Source organism: Ursus americanus, chromosome 10 (assembly GCF_024610735.1).
Source record: "Ursus americanus isolate L20-20 chromosome 10, mUrsAme1.1.p, whole genome shotgun sequence".
Taxonomy (NCBI): Eukaryota; Metazoa; Chordata; class Mammalia; order Carnivora; family Ursidae; genus Ursus; species Ursus americanus.
The window spans coordinates 56,957,903-56,979,811 of record NC_142136.1 but is presented as its reverse complement, the minus strand read 5'-3'; the positions used below and the strand labels follow the sequence as shown (position 1 = coordinate 56,979,811).

At 41.4% G+C, this 21,909-nt stretch overlaps 1 protein-coding gene and 1 long non-coding RNA gene across 12 annotated transcripts in view; one reads left to right on the top strand and one right to left on the bottom strand.

Annotated features, from left to right (window-relative positions):
- Positions 1 to 21,470, top strand: part of CAB39L (calcium binding protein 39 like) — a 118,031-nt gene extending 96,561 nt beyond the window's left edge. For all 11 annotated transcript variants that reach the window (XM_045796851.2, XM_045796854.2, XM_045796849.2 and 8 more), the window contains 3 exons: positions 1,033 to 1,098; positions 9,137 to 9,280; positions 19,111 to 21,470. In XM_045796851.2, the coding sequence (XP_045652807.2) occupies positions 1,033 to 1,098; positions 9,137 to 9,280; positions 19,111 to 19,290 (390 nt within the window). In that variant the 3' untranslated portion in view covers positions 19,291 to 21,470. The remainder of the gene's footprint in view (positions 1 to 1,032; positions 1,099 to 9,136; positions 9,281 to 19,110) is intronic.
- On the bottom strand, positions 1,092 to 19,111 carry LOC123791861 (uncharacterized). The gene is made up of 3 exons (XR_006779524.2): positions 15,029 to 19,111; positions 12,806 to 12,982; positions 1,092 to 1,806 (listed from the first exon to the last, which is right to left on the bottom strand). It is a non-coding gene; the product is annotated as an uncharacterized LOC123791861 (long non-coding RNA).
- Positions 21,471 to 21,909: the final 439 nt, after the last annotated feature.

Below are 21,909 nucleotides of genomic sequence, written 5' to 3'. Positions count from 1 at the left end.
ACTTACCACAAAATTTGATAAATTTCATGTCCCACAAAATCATGACAGAATAAACAGTAAGTCCTTCATATAAAGGAGTACAATTATTATGACTTTAATGTGGGCTACATGGGTTTGTTTTTACTTTTCACTTTCTTAATTCTCTGTCGGTAATTATCCTCTGTGTGCACTGCGTGCCCTCATCACACCAATGCACACACACCTCACACTCGGCCTCCTGAGGACCGGGACTGTTTCCCACCCTCCTCAGCCCCTGGACTCTCCTGCCTTCGTTCTCCACTGGGCTCGCTCCTCCCACCTCTGTGGCCTCTGAGGCATGCCCTTGTGTGGCAGGAGGTCAACACTTAGCTTCCCCAGCGTCTGGCACTCTTGTGTGAAACTGAAGGACCCGGGCAGTGGTTGACAGCCACATTGGGAAACAGGGGCCCCAGACACCAGCGTCCCCAGCTTTGGGGAAGAGCGGAAGTCCTCCAGAGAGGCCCGCTGCGATTAGCGTGGCTATCGTGTGGCAGAAGTTGCCTCATTCCTCCACCTGTCTACACTATGAACCCGACAGTTTGATTCTTCATGGGGTATCATGTGAAGCCCTAAGCGTGTTTAATCTTTTCTTAAGTTACTCGTGCGCTAATAGCTGCCAGCAAGGCTACCTGATCAAACTTCTCTAAAATGGCATGAAATGTGTTATTTTTCTACTCATTCAATAGATAAGTTAGTAGATGTTTTATTCAAAAGAATGTATTGAAAGGACTCAAATACTCCATTTTTCCACTCAATTTTTAATTTGTAGAACTAAAAGGGACAAGTACATCTGTTGTATCACTTGACCTTTCTACCCCCCAGTGTCTTTATGTGTAAATGAGGATGGTGAAATGGGGGAACCTTCCCTGTGGACAGTGTGATCAGCATAGGGTTATTAAGCACACAGACGGATGCGAGGCACAGCAGCTGGGCTGCAAGAGAGCAAGAGAGCAAGCAAACCTAATGCAGAGAAACCATTGCTGGTTTTACACTCTAATATTTTCTTTTCATTAGATTTTTGACGACTATGAGAAATTGCTTCAGTCTGAGAATTATGTGACCAAGAGACAATCTTTAAAGGTAATATCAAATTTCTTTAAGTTAAGAGTCTCTGTCAGTTGATATCTTACTAGTAAATGATGGCCCTGAATAGACAAATACATAGAGAAAAATTAGGGTGTCCCTTTTTTTGTAACTTGGAAAATATGTTTCATGTTATGACTGTACTTTGTAGCAAAACACTGTAAGTGTCCTGCCTCAAATACTTTTTGGAAGTAACAATATAAATAATGGTATACATGATAAAATAGAATTTAGTATATTTCAGCTCAGAAAGAAAATCAAGCTTAAGTTGATTTAAATACAACCACAGTTCTCACCCAGGGCGTATTTTCTGGAGATGAAAAGAAATCACTCTTGGCTTGAAATTAAGATCTGAATTAGTGTTTATAAGGAAGAATCAGCAAGGTTCTCCTGCAGTTCTCCTTCAGTGTATCTGAAATAGGAAAAAATGACCCTATTTCTCTTACACATTTCTCTGTAAACTAGACTTTGTGGGCTACTTTGCAGAGAAGGAGACGAAAAGGTTATGTGATAGGGCTTACCCCCATCTGAGAAGCACTTACCCCAGGTTTGTAACATATTTTTCCAAAGATTTTTTTTCTTTTTTTTACCGTATTGCATTGCTGGGTTCCAGTCTCTGAGCATTCTTGTTATTGTTTTACTGTAGGTCATTTTTAATACCTCCACCATTTAACATATCTTCAAATTGTGTTTCCAGCAAAGATTCTGAAATACAAAAATAGTCACTCTTTAAGAATTAAAAGAATAATCTTGAATAATCTTTAATAAATTTGAGTACTTGGTCATGGACCCAAAACTGTGCTTTTCTAAAAATGCCAGTGTTACGCTGAAACAGACTCTGGAAAGAGGTTAAAAAATGATATCACCAGCTAGAAAAGAAAATAAAGTCAATTCTCAATTATCTGTAAATAGCTTAGTTGGATCAGTTATTGGGGGTGGTGTGGTGGGTAACAGGGCATTCCATTTGGTCAACAAATATTTATGTGCTCCTGTTCCTAACATGACAGTGACAGCCAAGAGCAAAATGAAGTCGCACCTCAATGGACCTTACATCCTGTTGGAGGAGAAGAGACAATAGACAAACAGATAAATATTTAACTTTCAGGTGACTTTAGAACAGTTCAGGAGGGCATGAGGACAGGAAGAAGTGATGGCTGGGGTGATAGAGGGGGGTGTGTGTTACCAAGTGGCTTTTGCTATTGGAGATGATATCACCTATGAATGCCTGTGCAAGTTCGCTGTCCCCCAGCACAGCCAGCCCAGCAGAGTAGGGCCACAGAGTTGGTGAGTAGCCTTCCCTCCTTCAGTGAAAAGGTGCCTGGGGGCGCCTGGGTGGTGCAGGTTAGGCTCAGGTCGTGATCCAAGGGTCCTGAGATCAAACCCCGCATAGGGCTCCACACTCAGCACAGCCCTGCTTGGGGCTCTCTCTCCCTCTGCCTCTCCCTTCCCCACCCCCCCCACCTCAAATAAATAAACTAATTTTCTAAATAAGTGCCTGGAAGCAGCCATCTGGTCAAGAGGAGGTAGGACTGCTCCTGTGGGAGTGGGACTTCCGTTAAAGCTGCATCTCTGCCCTTCAGATCCCACTCAGACAGTCCAGAGAATGTTATCGGCAGATAATAATCAGCTGGCTTTGTCAAGTCCCTTTGTACGATGTTTGGGCTTACTAAACATCACTTGTATTATTTTTACATGTTGGGATAATGACATTCATAGAACAATGTGTTTGTTTCTTAATACTGAATACACTTTAACTGAAGTGATAAACTAGGTGGATTTGTTATGACAGTTTTGTCAGTTCACTTTACCTGTGATTTTGCCTTAGCCATGACCTGCCTGTCCCTGAATTTGTGCCCTTGCTGCGCCAGCATTACCCCTTGTTGGGGGGGTCAGTGTGCTATTTTCAGCCAGTCATTCAGCACTCTTTATTGAGTTTCCCCTTGCGTGGAAACCCATACAAGGTGATCCACATAGAAAATAGACCTTGGGTTCTCTGCTCTTGCTGCTGGAGCCGGGAGCGATGAGATGAAGCTTTAAACAAAGGTGCCGTGCTCGCCTACATCCAGAAAGCTTGTTAAAGGCATTTGAAGATAAGGCCGCATCCTGTTGCCGCAGCTGCGTACCTAAAGAATAGAATTCCTTATTTGTGAAGGGCTCCACAAGCACAGCCGAAACAGGGGGCTGGTCTGTAGTACCAGAGATCGTTGCCCTTGGAGGGAAGGGGAGATTGAATAGTAAACAGAGCTGACAATGTTCTGAGGAGCCAGTGTATAAGAAATCTCTCATACGTTTTCTAAATCCTTCCTCTTTTCAGTGGGAATCTATGAGATCATGAACCAAAGTAGCAACATTGGTACGAACTAAGGTGATTGAACTAAATTGGCATCAAGAAAGCTGAGAGTCATAGACTTTAGAATTTATCCTTGTACTGTTTTCAGCAGTGACAGGAATTAGTGATAGAAATCTTTCTGCGGGGGCGCCTGGGTGGCGCAGTCGTTAAGCGTCTGCCTTCAGCTCAGGGCGTGATCCCAGCGTTCTGGGATCAAGCCCCACATCGGGCTCCTTCCTAGGAGCCTGCTTCTTCCTCTCCCACTCCCCCTGCTTGTGTTGCCTCTCTTGCTGGCTGTCTCTGTCAAATAAATAAATAAAATCTTTAAAAAAAAAAAAAAGAAAGAAATCTTTCTGCGATCGACTGTCTCTAAGGCCTTCGGTGAAGTTATAAAGCTAACAGTTGTTCCCCAAAACATCTGCCTCGGGGCCTCCTTCCTGCTTTGTCCTTCGTGTTACCCTGTCATCCCTTCCTACCCATGTGCCCATTGCCCTCATTCTGTTCTCAAGATGTCGTCAGCCCCACCTTGTCCTGCTCCCTGGCAGGATGCATTTGGATTTGAAAATAGAAGCCCGTTAGTTCAGTGCACGTGTGATGGGTACAATATGTAATAGAAATTTGGTGGGTTGCAAAGGGGAGCTAGAAGGTTCATGCTTCATTGCTTTCTGCTGCCACCTGGCTCTCCACTCTCCAGCCCCCCTTTCCCATGGCTCTGTGGCCAGACACCTCTGCACTGTTCCCAGAGGCTTAGGCAAGGAGCAACCGAGTCCGAATGTGGTATTGAAACTCTCCCTTTCCCACTTGCTTCCTCCTTGCTTACAGATGCCCCAGCCCACTCAGAAGGCCTCTTTCCTGTTCTTTATTAACTCACCCAGACATACTACGTTGGCTGCTACTCTTGCCTGAAATCTTTTATAGTGGCATGTCTCACAAATATTTTATTTGCAGTATGGTAAAACTGAGCACTGGTTGGACCCTGAAGAAAACTAGTAAAAGACAGATAAAGCATATCTAAGAACGCAGAAATTGTTAACCCGAGTACTAAAGATTTGGCTTTTTCGAATGCTAGATATCAGCAGAGACATTATTAAAATCGTCTTATTTCACTGTATTCGAGAGAGCTGTATATTCGTGTCTTTAACAGAAAAACGTTGTTTTGGAGAGCTCTGCTGGTGCACTGCTGGTTTTTCCTTTTGAGAACTAGGTCTGTGGTAGCAATAGGTTCTGTTTTGACACAGCCATGTTTATATCTCCGAGTTCTCTGTAATATTTTGTACATAGATGTTTCATCATTTTAGAAAATAAGAGAGTTCCGATTATTATAAGAGCACACTTAGAGTATTCTGTTAAGTGATAAACTGTCTTAAAGCTGGGCTATTTCCTGACTCCAGAGTACTTGCTGCCAGCTGCCTTCTGGTAAACCATGTTCTAAATTTTCCTGAACTACCTTGGGGTGTTTAGATTCCTGGTGTCAATAAAAAATAATTAACAGAGAAATTCTTTCCCCTCACATGACAGAGCTTAGGAATTTATTTCTTATCTTCTTCAGAGCCATTTAATTACTAGCAAGAAAGATTATAATTCAAAAGAAGCTTGGGAGAATTTTGGGGGTTGTTTTTGGCTCGGTCAATTTCATAAAGCACTAAGTTTAAAAAAAACTCATTATTTCTACTTGCTGTGCTTGGCTTTACTCTGTAATATTGAAGCCTATAAAATCTAATATAGAGAACTAAAAACAATTTTTACCCATTTTATTGTGTTAAATGCTTTGTATTATGATGAAGTACAGCATTTTGTCATTGTCAGTATTAATTAAAATAGATTAATATTTAATGGCTAACAGAGTCATTGTTGGTCAAATGATTTAACACAAATTGATTGTTTCAGAAAAGTAGTGAAATTATATTAGCAGAGGATAGATTGTATAAAATTTATATGTAGGCATCCCCATGTAATAAAAATTAAAGTGACTTAATCTGAATTTAACTTACAAACGTCCCTTCAACAAATTCTTGAGTGTGTGTGCGTGCAGATTTTAAGGGTAAAATTTTTTTAATGAAATTTCTTTATTGTTGAAACACCTTTTGAGATGTGTATGTGTGTGCTATATGTATTTGTATATATGTGATATGTATTATATTTGATTTTTATGTTTTATATAAATATATCTTTACATCAATATAGAATCTGTAGATAGATACCGATACAGATCTGTATCTGTAGTGAAGCATATCTACATCTATATATGCCCATGAATCTCTTAAGTGAGTGGATCATCTATATATAGATATCTTGTCAGCTTTACAACCCAGAGTGGTTGGTTTTTTTGAGAGTCTGGAAGCCATCCTGCTGCCATGTAAACACGTTGGAAGATAGCACCCTGTCTCCCCGTCATCGGGGAAATTAACCTCGGTGCTTCTCTCCGAGCTGTAACCATTTGCTTGTCAGAGACCTAAGAGTTTTATTATTCTCTTTATTAGCTGAATAAAGGCAATTAGCTAAAACAAGCGGCTACCTTAGTGGCCAGGTGGGTTCAAAGTGAACTGTGAAGAGTGCATAGCGGATGGCAAGGTCAAGTCCTCTTACAGGGAATGGGTTACCTTTCATCTTGAGAAGACATGTGTGCAATGGACCGTGGCTGCATGGCCATATAAATCAGGTGGGATTTTATCTGTCTTCCTCATGTCTTTTCCACAGATGACCTGTTATGTTGTGCTGTGGATCTGCTTATTGAATAATTGAACTGCTTTCTTTCTTTTCTGCGTTTTGTGGACTTAACGTCCCCAGCAGCATCCACACAGATCACACAGTCAAGCTGTGAAGGGTACAAACACAAACAAGATTTGAGACATACCCACACGGAGCTTATGTTCTAAAAAGGCAAGAAAGCCTGTACTGCAAGGCAGAGTGAGTACAGAGTGAGTACAGCTGGGGAGAAAGAGAGCCCAGAGCAGCAGGTGGAATGGTGGTTCTGAGGGGCTGGAAGGCAGGGGGATGGGAGGTGTTGGTCAATGGGTACACACTTTCAGTTATGAGAAGACGAAGTCCTGAGGATCCGATGTACGGCCTGGTGACTGTAGTGAACAGTACGGTGCCGAGTACTTGGAATTTGCTGAGAGGAGATCTTACGCACTTTTACCACACACCAAAGCAAAGGGTAACTGTGAGGTGATGATGTGTTAATTAACTTCGTCGTGGTAAATGTTTCACAGTGTAAATATATTTCAAATCATAATGATGTGCACTTCAGATATAGGCAGTTTTGTCAATTATGTCTGAATAAAGCTGGGGGAAACACTGGCAGCAAGGAGAGTGAAGCCGCAGAGGCAGAACAGGCAGGAGTAAGTGGGGCCCCAAGGAAAGGAAGCAGAAGTGACTCCAGAGCACAGAGGCCTTTGAATGCCATCCTAAGGAGTTAAATTCCCCCCCCCCCAAATCCATAGGCATCCAGGGATTCGTTTATTCATGCAGTCTCTCCGTGGAATTAGTAGCATGAATAGGGCTGATCGGTAGGAAGGTGTGTTTGGCACAACGTGCAGGACGGATTGGATTGGGTCTAGCCTGAAGAGGGGACCATTCTGCGTGCTGCCACAGGAGCCAGGTGAGACGTAGTGAGGATTGGAAAGAGGATATTGGCAGTAAAAGTGGAACAAAGAATGTTGGATATATTTATTTACAAACAGAAAATTGGCAGACTTTGGATGTAGATTTGATGCGAGTGGCAAGGGAAAGAAGGAGCCAAGGAAGATTTCAGCTCTTCCCGAGGAGCCTGGCTGGCCATGGTGTCACTAACAAAGAGGAAGAGGAACTGGTTTCAGAGATGCCAAGTGTGACTGGCCAGCAAAGTGGGCCACTGGGGCCACTGGGCAGGCAGTTAGAAACGTTGGTATAGAGCTCAGGAAAGAAACTGAGACTCCAAATGCAGGTTTGGGAGACATCTTCCTAGATGTTACAGTTGAAGCCATGGGCATAGATGAGACTGGAGAGAGAAAAAAGATCAGAGATTCACGTATACCACTTGGAAAATTCCTACATTGTAGAGCAGAAGGAAGGGGAACAGTAAACACACGAGCAAAGGAACAAACTGCAAGAGATTAGAAACCAAAAGAATGCAGTGGCCTTGAAACCAAGAGCAAAGAAGTTTCCAGAAGAGTGTTCAGTAACTTTAGATGCTGCAGAGAGATTAAGGAAAATGAAGACGAACAGTTTACATGACTCCTGCCCCATGTTTGAGACTAACCAGCTAACATCCAACAGTGGTCATCATGTTTTATGTTTAACAAATGTTATTTTTGTGCAATAACATAACTTTAAGGTATGTACTTCTTATTTGTTAAATAGACAAAAGATGCATCAAAGGCAAGGTGGTTGTTTACTGGCATCCAGACACAGTCTCACACACTCACACACTCACACGCCACTACATACACACTCCTGGGTTTCTGTTGTTAGACTGTGTTGTGATAGACAGCCAGCCCATGGCTCCGTGTGCTTTCTCCTCCCATCCAGGATTTCTGTAACCATCTGTACAATGGATTACTATCCTAAGGCATCCAGAAAAAGTCTGGTGAATAGGAGAATTCGAAAATAAGTAGATCATATATAAAACTGTGTGAAGGGTACATTTCAGCTGCCTGGTTGCTGAAGTTTTAAGAATTGCTACCCCTATATGAGAATAAAAGTTTATGAGGTGGACAGCACTCAACTGTGCTGCTAGAGGGTCTTCAGCTATTCTCACTTTGGGTATTTTTACTTTGTTTTGAAGTGTCTTAGTCTGTTCGTGCTGCTGTAACAAAAATGCCACAGACTGGTGGCTTAAGCGACATTTATTTCTCATAGTTTCAGAGGCTGGGCAGTCCAAGATCAAGGTGCGAGCTGTGAGAGAGCTCTCTGGGGTTTCTTTGATAAGAGCGCCTGTCCCATTCCTGCAATCCTAGCTTCCCAGAGGTCCCGCCTCCTAATACCTTCACATTTGGGGTTAGGATTTCAACATGTAGACTTTAGGGAGGCACAGACATTCAGTTCATAACATGGAATAGTGCTGCATTTGTGGGGGAACTATTAATTTGTCACCAGAAAATGTTTTACTTTGTCCTTTTATAAAAATTTGCTGCACATATTAAACTTAATATGGATTCAGGGTCAGTGATTCCCTCCCCCCTGGCTATCTAGCTGGTTTTGTAATAAAAGTTAGGGGGAAGGTAAGACTCACTTGACATAACCTATTTTCCCAGTAAGCTACCAGAGTACATTTATTCAGGGAAGGGAGGTGTAACCGTAGAGTCAATTTGGTCATTCTTATTCTACCATAATGCCTAAGAAGCAATGCAGACCTGGGAAGCAAGACTAAAGTGGGTGATGAAAATAATAAATTTGTTTCTGGCTGGCTCTGGGTGAGAGCTTACAGAGAGAGCTTTTTTAAGCTGCAGCAAGACTGGCTTTAAAAAAAAAATTCAGAAACGCATTAATCACCGACTTTAGCAAAACTGTGTGAAAAGCTTAAAATAACTTAATAATAACAACTCCTTTCATGCCTGTGCTAAATGTAAGATGCACTTAAGGACTCTCAATTTTTTTTCACATCAACATTCCTAACCACATTTATATTTGTTTTTCAAGGAGAAGTGCAATGTATTTTGAATCAGATGACTCTCGGATAGATTATCGGTCTGATTTTGGTTTGTTTTTTGTTTTTTGTTTTTGTAGCTGCTAGGTGAACTGATCCTGGACCGACACAACTTTGCCATTATGACCAAGTACATCAGCAAGCCAGAGAACCTCAAGCTGATGATGAACCTCCTTCGAGATAAAAGCCCCAACATTCAGTTTGAAGCCTTCCATGTCTTTAAGGTAGAGTGTGACGGAAGCAACGTGGGCATTTGTCTTTCCCTTTCCAGTGGCCAACTCCCTGCTGTTTACTCTCCTTTATACTTGAGAGAAAATGAAATAGGCAGTCTTTCCGTTTTGCGTGGCACGGTCCAAATTCTAGAGTTATTTTAATGAATGCCTGTTTGTTTCTAATCCCTATCTCTGAGTGTTTTCATTTTTTCCACTGAGAAAATAGGTGGATACTGTTTCCCAAAAGTTACTAAAATAATCAGCAATAGAGCCAGAATCCAAGTCCCGAGTGTTGGAATTTGAATGCTTTGCTTTCTCCCTTAAGTGTTTCTTTGAGCCTTAAATGAAGAGTTGAAGAAGTACTGGGGTACTGCCCACTCTAATTACTTGTTTAGAAATATTTTTTTAAATGCATTTTGCTATGAATGGAAACTAGCTTCCCATAACACTAGTTTCTCATATTTTTTCCTTGATGTAAGAGTAATAAAATCCTAGTAACTATAGATAGTATATATATTTTAAGCAGGGTAGGAGAAATCAGTCATCTGTAATCCCTACTTCTAACCAAACTGATGTATTGATTTTAGTACATTTTATTTTCCTGTGTACATATTTGAAGGATTTTTCTGCAGCTGTATTCACATACCCAAAATTGATAACCTAATTTTATCACTTAATGCTTTGCCAGAAGTGAACACTAATTCATTGTTGTTATATATGGGTTTTAGAGCCAGGAGTTATATTGGCATAGTTCATCATTGGGTCTGTTTACTCTAGTTTACTTAAACATTTCTCTGGTTTTTATATTTAGGTTATTTCCATTTCTTCCTACTGTGAGGAATGCTGCAATGAGCATTTTCTTTTTCCAGCTAGGTTTTTTTTTTTTTTTTTTTTTGTCCCCATATTTAGGACTATTTTCTTAGGATAGATATCTGGAGTAGAATTAAGAGTCAGGAGAGTTCCAAGCTTTTTTTGGGTCTTTATATGTCTGTTCAGTGATTGAATTTATAAATCTGTAAATGGGAGAGACATGGAAGTTTGTAAGTTATGTAATTGTTGCTTTCAGAGGTAAAAAAGAAAAAAATTTAGTGCATCTTTCAGCCACCAGGTCTTTATTGTCCAAAAAGCCACTACAGCAATTCAAATACTAAACTAATTTATAAATTCCATTCGGTGATGTTCAAAATCCCTACAGGACTTCTCCTGGAACTTGACACACTGATTCTAAAATTTGTGTGGTAGAACAATGGCCTAAGATTAGCTATGGCCACAAAACATAATAGGAAGTATTTAGTTAACTACATCAAAATTCAGAACTTCTGTTCAAAAAGACAGAAAAAGAGGGGCGCCTGGGTGGCACAGTGGTTGGGCGTCTGCCTTCGGCTCAGGGCGTGATCCCAGCGTTATGGGATCGAGCCCCACATCAGGCTCTTCCGCTATGAGCCTGCTTCTTCCTCTCCCACTCCCCCTGCTTGTGTTCCCTCTCTCGCTGGCTGTCTCTATCTCTGTTGAATAAATAAAAATCTTTAAAAAAAAAAAAAAGACAGAAAAAGAAAAGTGAAAAGATGGGATAGAATGTGATACATGTAACTGACAAGTCATCTAGAGAAAGAATTCAACAGAAACAGGGGAAGGATTCAAGTTGGTCATTTACAGATGAGGGAACTGGTCAGTAAATAGGTGAAGATGATCATCTGACTAAGTAACATTGGAAATGGCCATTGAAATATCAATGATGTATCATTTCACGTTCTTCGTAATGGTTACAAACCAAACATTGGTAAGGCTGGAGGGCAGTGGAAGCTGTCTATACACTGTAAGTTGGTACAACCACTTTGAAGAGCAATTGAGTAAAATAAAGAACTGAACGTATGCATATCCTTCAATCCTAAAATCTCATCTCTCAGCAATTTTTTTTTTTTAAGTAGGCTCCACACCCAGCGTGGAGCCCAACGCAGGGCTTGAACTCATGACCCTGAGATTAAGACCTGAGCTGAGATCAAGAGTCGAGTGCTTAACAGACAGAAGCACCCAGGCGCCCCCTCAGCAATTTTTTGGAGACACTCTTGTACATGTGCATAAGGAATCACATACAAAAATGTCCATCACAACATTGTTTAGAATGGCATAAAATGAGAAAAAAACACAAATGGGCCTCAACAGGAGATGGGGAAAATAAATTATGTTCTATTCATACAGTAGCATGCAGTAATAGGTTAAAATTAATTGAGTTACATAGATCAGTGTGGGTAAACTCCAAACACTGAGTGGAATAAACAAACGTTAGGAAGATGTTATTTATTTGAAGTTTGAAAACATGCAGAACAGCTCTGTATATGGATTCAGACTTACGCAGTTACCGTCTACTAACCTGTATGGGGATGGTAAATACTGTATTCAGGATAGCAGTCACCTCAGGGGGGAGGAGTAGGGAGGAGGATGGAATCATGAAGAGGTGACCAAAATCTGAAGGTGAGTATGGCAGAAATTTTAGATTTTGATAGAGCACATAGTGGGAACATGAGTCTGATGTTTTGTTGTACTCTGCTCTATGTCAGAATTATTTCATAAAAAATAAGCCCAAATCAGAAGAAACACAAATCGATTGCTGTAGCACTGGAAGATGCCTACACAGTAGAAATGATAGACCCTCTCAAGACCCCTCTGATCCAAGAAATTCTAGAAGGCCGTGTGTCATTTCCTTCAGCTCCATGGAATTATAATATATCATCCTAGATGAGAACAAGCTTCATATAATTTTGTTCAAAAATGCAGTATTATGGAAGTATTCAGTGGGTGGCCAAATAGAAATAACCTACTTCCGTCCTCAGAATTTGGATCATCTAATCATTGGACAGAGTAGGTGCGTTTAAAAAGAGCTGACCACTTGTTTACTTGTATGTGTATGAACTGGGCCTACCCTGTACCCTAACTGTGTCTCCACCACCGAAGTATGAACTGAATTGTTCACTTGCCAAATACAATATTTTGTTATTTAGAAAAAGTAACAGCTGAGTCCTAGAGGTTTTTTTCACAGTTCTGTATTGATAGTTTTCCCCCCAAAAAAAGCACCTTCCATAAGGTGCAGAAAATGTGGAACATCCTGCTAAAAATGTCTTTGCCAGATTATTTTCATTAGCTTGTTGGTAAATTCAGGGAACTGAATGAGATGCCATTTCACATTTTTTTCCTCTGTGGACAAGCAGGATGGTGTGGTGGGAAAGTGCTGCATGGAAGCCAAGAGACCTGGGTCTTCGTTCTGGCCTAGTTGCCACCAGTGACTTTGGGCAAATCCGCCTGGATCTCTTTCCTCACTTGTAAAATGTAAGAGTTAAATGCAAGTCAGGAGTCTAGTTCTAAGATACTAGCTTCTGGAGACCTGTCTCTGTGGTCCTGGCTTTCCCAGAGATGTGCCCGATATGAATTTAGGTATCAGCTATGAGCCGAACCCCCTTTCCTCTCCCTGTTACTTCCTTCATAGCAAAGGCCATGATGCCACTTCTCACCAAACCATAACAGGGATGGGGTGGTCTGTACCTTTTGGGTCACCTCTTAGAACTGCTCGAACTCCAACATGGCCAGTGACCAAAATGTTCCCGAGTGTGCTCCTCCGTCACTCAGATCCTAGCAGTTGGCTGCTATCGCTGTTTCCACGAAAACAAGAAGCTCCACCCTCACCCTTTCCAAAATACAACGTCCAGTTGGACAATTCACCTAAAAAAAGGATACAGAACAAGAAATACCCTAGCTGAGAATCATTTCCATGTGGTCTTACCGAAAAGAATGCAGAATTACAGATTAATTTGGTGAAAGCCTAACCATCAATTACCCACCTCCTTAAGGACCTGTTTTTTTTAGCAGGCCAACCACTCCAGTCTCGACATACCAAATCTAAGTCTACTGATGGAGAAAACAATTGAGCCAGATAAACCTAGGAATCCGCTACGAGCTGATGTAATATTAATAATTTTTCTAAAAATGTTAACAGTACAGCAAAAAAGTGTTTATATCAGCTTAATGTTTCATCAGCTACTCTGAACAGTGCGGAGCGCTCAAGGGTAGCGTGCCTTCGTCTGAACTCATTGTGCCCGTTGTGCTTATTTCATGTGTGGCAGAGGAGAAAAAGTGAAAAGCTGTAATTAAGACTTCATCTCTCGTTGCTACTTTTTAAGATACTTTCTTTAAAAATCCATAAAGTAATCAAGTCTCTGTTTATAGAAAGGTTTCTAATGGGTGTTTGTGACCAACGTCAGCAACGTCGCCGAGAAGTACATAAATATACAACTCACGGCTCAGTTTGATAATCCTGGTGCTGAGTATTTATGATATTATTGCCTAGTTTAAAAAATACAAGAAAATTAATACTAGTAATATTCATAATAGGAAATGTGACTACTCTTAGAATAAGACATTTTAAAAAGTGGCTTTTCCATGTAATTTTGGAATAAATACATAGTTTCCTATGTAATTTCCACAGTCGTGCATAATTTATAGATCCCAAAGACTTGGATTCCAAAGTGCCAGAGCAGTTGTCAGAACAAAAATGTCTGTTATTATAGCCCTGACTATACTTTAAATGGTTATTGGCTCGCTTAATGTAAGAAGAGCTGTAAATATTAAAAACATATTACGTGCGAAAACAGCTCACAAACCACCATGTACAGAAGGCAAGCCCAGTTTTGTCTAAAATATATTTGCGTGTAGCTATATGCACAGAAAAAAATGCATAAAAAAGGTTATACACCAGATATTCACAGTGGTTATCTTTGGGTGGAGGAATTATTTAGAGATTTTTTTTCTTTCTTCTTTGTGTCTCTTTTTTCTCTGTTTTCCTGGTTTTCCACGTGTCACTTTCCTAATCAGGGTGATGCTAAGGATGGGGGCAGTGAGGAGGAGGCTCTCAGGAGATCCTGGAGATGTTTAGAGCACCCTGAACTCCCCCCCTGCTCTCCTCCTCCACTCTCACTTCCTTCCCAGGGTTTCTGTCCCTCCCTGCCGAGGTGGCGGGGCTCAGTCTTGTCCGGTCGTGGGCTCATTGGCGCTCACAGACATCAGCCAGCTTGCAGAGGCAGGGATCCGGTCCTTTCTTAAACTGGAAAAAAATTACTATCTCTGATCATTACTAGCCAGAATTGTGTCAGAATATTCTAAACACGACATTGCTCAAGTCTGTGTTCATTTGAGAGGGTGAGCCTTTAGAATGAAAGGGCCTTATTTTATACTTCAGTGGAATGAAATTTTGCTTTGAGTTACTTCCATGTAACTGTCAGGGGAGCCCCAGTTTCAAATCCACATACAAAGCATTCTAGGCTTGCAGCATGCAAAGCAGAAAACGAGCCTTCCATGCCTTGTCTAGTGCAAGTCCCTCTTGACAAAATGGAATTTGAATGAAATGAATGAAGGTGTGTGTAAGACACACGTTTTTTTTTATCCTTCATAAAAAGCATTCAGGTTTAAACAGACAGCAAAAGTATTCTTAGTTTTCTAAGTTAAAAATATTTGAGTTGTGGTCATGATATTTGCCTTTCTCTAACCATGCTTGAGAACTCCATAAATCACTTTTCTGAAATATGTGTAAATTAAGGGATACAGCCAATAAGACCACACTGTAAAAAGAGAAGCCACAGCTGGCTCCATTTGTTTAACTTGTTTGGGGATGATTTGAAAATAGCATTTAAAAAAAAAAATGGGTCCAGCAGAGAGAGAACCAAGAAACTCCCTATACTGGACATAATATTCAGAAGATTTGGTTCACCGTACCGTGATTTAGTGCGTTCCTTCTGGTGCTGGTTCACCTCCAGCCTTCACTGGGGCCGTCGGGCCCCCCACCCCGGAGGGAGTCGTGCACTGGTGACTCGGCCGCCTCGAATCAGCAGCTCCCTTCAGAGGCAGCAGCGTTCAGGAGCCATAAAGAATTAAAATAGGGAAAATTGCAAAACTGGAAAACAAATGTAACATTTTTTAGGTGTACCGTGTGGGGATTCAGTGTAGTTAGTCCAGTGATGCCTGACTGCAAACTCTTCTACATTTGACATTTATTTTGGATTGAAACAGAGAAGCTTCATTTGTCCAATATATTTAATTTTTTTTTAGAAAGAAAAACTGTTATGAGTTATTTATGGAGTTACCGCAAAATGCCAGACAATTTCTACCTAAAACATGACAGCAGCTCCCTTGTAAACAAATGGTAACCACAGGAACCACGTCCTTGGCTTCGGCGTGTGATTTTCTGACACACTACTAATGGCTATGATATAAAGGTCAGGCATTCTATGTCACAATGTAAACCACTCAGCAGTCCTTTTTAAAATATATGTAAGTAACAATTTTACTTTATTGTAGTAACCTAAACCTTGCCATTCTAACCAATTTAAAGTGTACTGTTCAGTGGCATTTAGCATTTTTACAGTGTTGCACGACTGTCATCATTATCTAGTTCTGGAACATTTTCCTCACCCCAAAAGGAAACCCTGTTCCCACTAGGCAGTTACTCCTCATTTCCCCACAGCCCTAGCCCTTGGCATGTCCTAATCTGCCTTTTGGTCTCAATGGATTTGCCTCGTCTGGAAATTTCACATAAATAGAATTATACCGTATGGCCTTTCGAGTCTGCTTTCTTTCAGTACCATGTTTTTAAGGTTCATCCGCGTTGTAGTACGATCAGTATTTCATTCAGTTTTATGGCTGAATAGAATTCCATTGCATGGTTATGCCACAATTTGTCAGTTGATGGACTTTTGGCTGTTGTGAACAGTGCTGCTAGAAACATCCATATGCAAGTTCTTATTTGAACAGAGTTTTTCAGTTCCTTTGATATATACTTCGGAATGGAATTTTCAGTCTTACAGTAATTAAATGTGTAACTTATGGAGGTGCTGCCAAACTGTTTACCATAGGGGGTGCACCATTTTACATTCCCGCCAGCACTGTACAGGGTTCCAGTTTCTCCCCTTCTTACCAACACATGTTTTCAGGGTTTTTATTGTAGCCGTCCTCGTGCGTGTGAAATGATACTCCAGTGTGGCTTTGATTCGCATTCCCCCAATGACTAACGATGTTGAGCATTTTCTCATGTACTTATTGGCCATTTATATATCTTCTCTGGAGAAACGTCTGTTCGAGTCCTTTGCCCGTTTAAAAAAAGCCTTGTTATTTTGTCGTTGTTGAATTGTAAGGGGTCTTTATATATTCTGGATACTAGACATTGATCATACATATTATGCACAAGTATTTTCTCCCATGCTGTATGTTGTCTTTTTACTCTCTTGATAATGTCCTTTGATACACAAAAGTTTTACATTTCAATGTTCAGTTTCTCTGTTTTTTCTTTTGTTGCTCATGCTTTTGGTGTCATAGCTCAGAAACCTTATGCCAAATCCAATGTCATGAAGATAGATCCCTATATTTTTCTTAAAAAGTTTTATTAGCTCTTATATTAAGGCCTTTGATTGATTTTGAGTTAATTTTTGTTCACAGTGTGAGGTAGGGGCTCAACTTCATTCTCTTGTCAAATACTTTTTCTGCTTCAATTGAAGTGATTATGTGGCTTTTCTTCAGTGTATTAATGTGCTGTATTAGTTGCCTGGAGCTGCCATAACTACGTGCCATAGACGGAATGGCTCAAGACAACAGCAGTGTATTGTCTCACAGCTCTGGAGACTAGAAATCCAAGATCAAGGTGTCAGCAGGGGTGGGTCCTTTTGCAGAGATTCACCGGATAATCTGTTCTGTGCTTGTCTCCTAGCTTCCCGTGATTGCCAGCGATCCCGGGCATTCCTTAGCTTACAGATGCCTAACTGCAATGTCTGTCTTCATCTTGACATGGTTTCTTCCTCTGTGGATCCTTTGTCCTAATTTTCTTCTTCTTATAAGGATACTGATCATAGGATTAGGACCCACCCTCATCCAGTATGACCTCATCTGGATTTGATTATGTCTGTAATGAGGTCACATTTATAAGTACCGAGGGTTAGGACTTAAACATTCATATTTTGAGGGGACACAGTTCAACCCCATACATGTGGTTTATTACATTGATTGATTTTATTATGTTGAACCTCCTTTATATTTCTAGCATAAATTCCACTTGTTGATGGCATGTAATTCTTCTAATATGATGCTAGACTCAGGTTGCTTGTATCTTATGGAGGAGTTTTACATCTTTATTCATAAAGGATACTGGTCTGTAGTTTTCTTGTGATACCTTTGTCTGGCTTTGCCATCAGGGTAAGGCCAGCCTCATAGAGTGAATTAGGAAGTGTTCCCTTCTCTTCTATTTTTTTGGGAAGAATTTGAAATAGACTGGTGTTAATTCTTCCTTAAAAGTTTGTAGAATTTACCAGTGAAGTCATTTGGTCCTGGGCTTTTCTTTGTTGGGAGGTTTTTGATTACCAATTCAATCCCTTTATAGAAATTTTTAAAAAAATCATTAAGAGAACACTATGAATAACTGTAGTGTAATCTAACCAACAAATTAGGTAACGTAAATGAAATGGACAAATCCCTAGGAACTTACAAACTACCAAACTGATTCAAGAAGAAATAGAAAAATCTGATTCATGGACTAGCTTGCATGTTACACAATAAACCCAGAAATCTAATGTTACGTTCACCTCCTTTGAACCTCCACAACCTTTCCTTCCCCTCTCATAGGGCCTTAACGTCTTTGTGTATTTTTTTCTTTCTTCATGATTGCTGGGCTGGAGAAACCTTGAGGGCTCAACATTGTAGCCTCCACTTATCCCCATAACTGATCCTTGTCCATAGTGTGTTTAGAGCATGCACTGTTGGAAGTGTGGGACCGGGCAGGGCGTCTGGTGGTAAAGCACCCAGCCCTTCGGAGGAGTGAGGCACCCAAAACATGAAACCATGAAGCTGTATAGGAGTCACATACTTTTACGGGTACTCTCATGTCGTCATGTATGTACCATCTAACTTAGAAGTATGTCCATTGAGAAATATTACACCAGTCAGTATAATAGTTTTGAGCTATTGTGTCCTATTATTATGGTCATTGCTGTCTTTTATAGTACAGCTGAGTCACTAGTCTAGGACTGTGGTTTCAACAGGAGTGCACTTAAGAATCTTTGTGGAACTTTATAAAAATACAGAATGCTACACCTCCACCCCAGATCTGCTGAGTTGGAGTCTCTGGGAGGTGGAGCCTGGGAAATTATAGATTTTAAAGCTCTACATACATAGGGAAAGAATGTCATTGGTGACCTCCAGGGAGGGAAGGTGAGAGGGGAACTTTTCACCTTTGTCTTTTTTGAATTTTTTAGCCAGATGAATATATTACTTGTTCACACACCAAATTATATTTAAAAAGCACATGTGAATACTACATGTTTATATTTCTTACATATATATGTCGTAGGAGGAAAAGGATAAAAACATGCTTGGGGATGGAAGCACACTGCTCAAGGGGGTGGGGGACAGATGGAAAGTGTGAGTCTGCATCTATTTGTATTGTTTTATTCCTTTAAAAAGAGATTTGAAGTAAAATGGCAAAATCTGCTCAAGTTGTTGGTGAGTATATTGGTGTCTGTTATGTTCTTTTCTCTTGGAAAGATTATATCGTTAAGAACATATAAACATTTAAGACATTTAAAAGCAAAACAAAGTAAAAGTAAAAACTGTTCCCAGACAGCTCTGATGAGCGCCCGGCTAGCTCTCCAGAACACGGCTCTGGATGGGGAATTACAGATTGCCCTCAACAGGGAAGCATGCTCTGGGGCTCCTACATTTTACCAACACAAGTAGCACGGGGACCCCGAGTCGGGTCTGTGTTGTCCCTAATGTGTGTTTCCTGTCTGAGGTGTTGGTTTCTGTATACGTTTCAGGTGTTCGTGGCCAGTCCTCACAAAACACAGCCTATTGTGGAGATTCTGCTAAAAAATCAACCCAAACTCATTGAGTTTCTGAGCAGCTTCCAAAAGGAAAGGACAGACGATGAGCAGTTCAGCGATGAGAAGAACTACCTGATCAAACAGATCCGGGACTTGAAGAAAACCACCCCTTGACCGTCTCAGCCACCCTCCCCACAGTCACCGGCTCATTTGCTCAGTTTGTACAGAAAGTGTCATTTCAAAAAGTAATTGTTCTTGGGAAGGCTTTGGAGGAGGTGCCTGGATTTTCTCAACTCATTGGTCAGGGGAGATGGAATATAAACATTTGAATGAGAAATGATTAACCTAGAATAACGTATTCATTTGAATCAAGTCTGTGATGATTTATGTGAAATCAGAGCCACTGCATTAGACACTGATAAAAACAGTTTTAACCCTTTGTTGACAAAAAGCAGCAAGGCCGTGGGCTTGGAGGCCCGAGCCCTGGGTCAGTCACCACAGGCCACCGAGTCGAAGCCCAAATGACGGGCATCACTGAGCCCTCAAAGTCAAGTTCTCCGAGGAGAACTGGGGGTGAGGGCAAGAGGCGCAAAACCATTCCACCTGTCTGCACTTGGACATGCGGATTTCTCACGGCGCTGAAAACTCTGACGAAATAAGGTCCATGTTTTCAGTTGTCACACATCTTTGTTCCCTGCCCATTTTAACCATAGCTAACTTCCTAGGGAAGCGCAGCCCTCTCTCTGCTCACTGTCCCGCTCACTGTCCCAAGCTCCGTCCCAGGTCCCAGCGGCTCGCCTCAGCACCCCACTCCTGGCGCACCCCCTGCAGCCTGCAGCCAGGGTAGCTGGGAACCAGCTCGGCCAAAGTAGGACGGGTCAGCAGGGGTCACGGGGACATAGGGGACCCGCGGGTATGACCTGCTCACTTGAGAACTTGGAACAGATAGTGAAGGACCACAGCTTTAGCAGTAGGCACTGCTGTTTCACTCTCACTTCTGGAGCGTTAGGGAATGTTTGGAATATTTCATTCCAAATTGTCACAATGGGAAAATTCTTTTGTGGTGAAAGTGTGTTTTAGAATAGGAACCATTGCATTGGGATGCCTCACATGTACAAAACCATGGGTCCAGTGGGTTAGCCCGCTTTTATAAATAAGGGAACACTGCCATTGGAAGGGCAAATGATTAAATGTGTGAAAAAATTCTCAAAGGACTAAAAGTTATCTTTTCAGTTTATTTTCTAATTAGCTGCCACTCTAATTTCCCATCAAAGCTTTCAGTGAAAAGGTAGAAAACCTACAAAAATGTGGTCTCAAGTATTCTCTTGCGTACTAGTATGATTAAGGACTTAATTTATGTTCTTTTTAAAAAAGGTATTGGACCAAAAACAACAAAAAAGGTTATGGTTTGTTCTCAGACATCAAGTATATAAAATGAAATTTTAAAGCTGTATTTACAAGACATTAGGGGTATAATGATTAATCTGTATTTTTTCATAATTCTGTTTCCAAATCGTGCATTGTGGCCTTCCGTAAGGACCCTTACTTTGTACCATACTGTGCGCCGTGTTCTTCAGCCAGGTCTTTCTCCACCAGAGAGGGAAGGATGCCTCTCCAGGGGTCCTTCTCCAGGATCAGTGCCCTCTGTAGATTTTGTATCTGGAGAATTAGCTGGCAGGCTTCCCCAGCTCTCGGTAGGGCCAGCGTGGACTCCCGAGGCAGACGGAGTGGGACCCGCGGGACCCCTAGTAGCATCTCTGGCCGACGCCAGTGTGGAGGGTCAGCCCGCAGCCCACTGATGACCTTCATTCTTTCGTCACTGAAATCAGATTATTTTTATAACATTTCCTGACAGTCCAGAGTCTCTTAGAATTTGACTTTTCTGGTTTTGCTTATTTGATTAAAAGAGAAGACTGTAAATGTTAAAAAAAGAGAGAGAAGGCTCAGTAACCACTGGAAGTTGATTTGGTTGCTAACACTGTTCCACAACATCTTAGGACACGTGTTTCCATTTGGAAAGCAAGGCCTTGTTATAATTCTTTTTTGATAAATCAAACATTTTATTTCCTCTAGGCTTGAATTAGTTGCTCACTAGCAAGTCCTTCTTCTAGTTCAGTACCCGTCAAATAGAAAACTGGAGCTAAGAGGCAATGAATGAAGTAGCTGGGGTTTTGTGTGATACAAATTTGTAAATTATTACTGGGGAAGGGGGGAGCAAGATGCTCACAGTCAAAATATGTTTGCACAAAATTCGCTGTAAATATTGTGAGAATTGAACTTTGAGAAGGTCCTATTTAATAAACTATTTCAAAACACATTTAAATAAAGACTGACTAAATAAAAAGGCGCACACACTCCGTGGTCAGTTTTGTTCCTTTGCATGTGGCTGGTCTGTGCTCCCGTCCCCACTCCAAACAGGGAGCGCCCAGGGGGAGGGTGGGCTGGTCTTTGGGGGGGTTCTTGGGCCGCCCAGAGGCCCCAGACCATCTCCCCGCACCTGCACTTAGCTCACTCCACAACGCGGTTGCTGTCTGGTTGTCCAAGTGAGGCTGTCACTGCCGGGGCCCCGCCTGCCTGGTACCAAATACACACATCAGAGCCAGAGGCGCTCCCATTTTATATCTGAGGAAACTGAGGCTCTGAGCAGTTTAACTCCCATGCTGTCCAGACAGCATGGACTAGACCTGGGATACAAACCCACGGTGGCCTGAAGCCAAACTCTCTTCCTCCTCCCTCGTTCATCCTCCCGACTGGGAACAGGGGAGGTCCAGGGTGTCAGGAAGTACTCTGTGC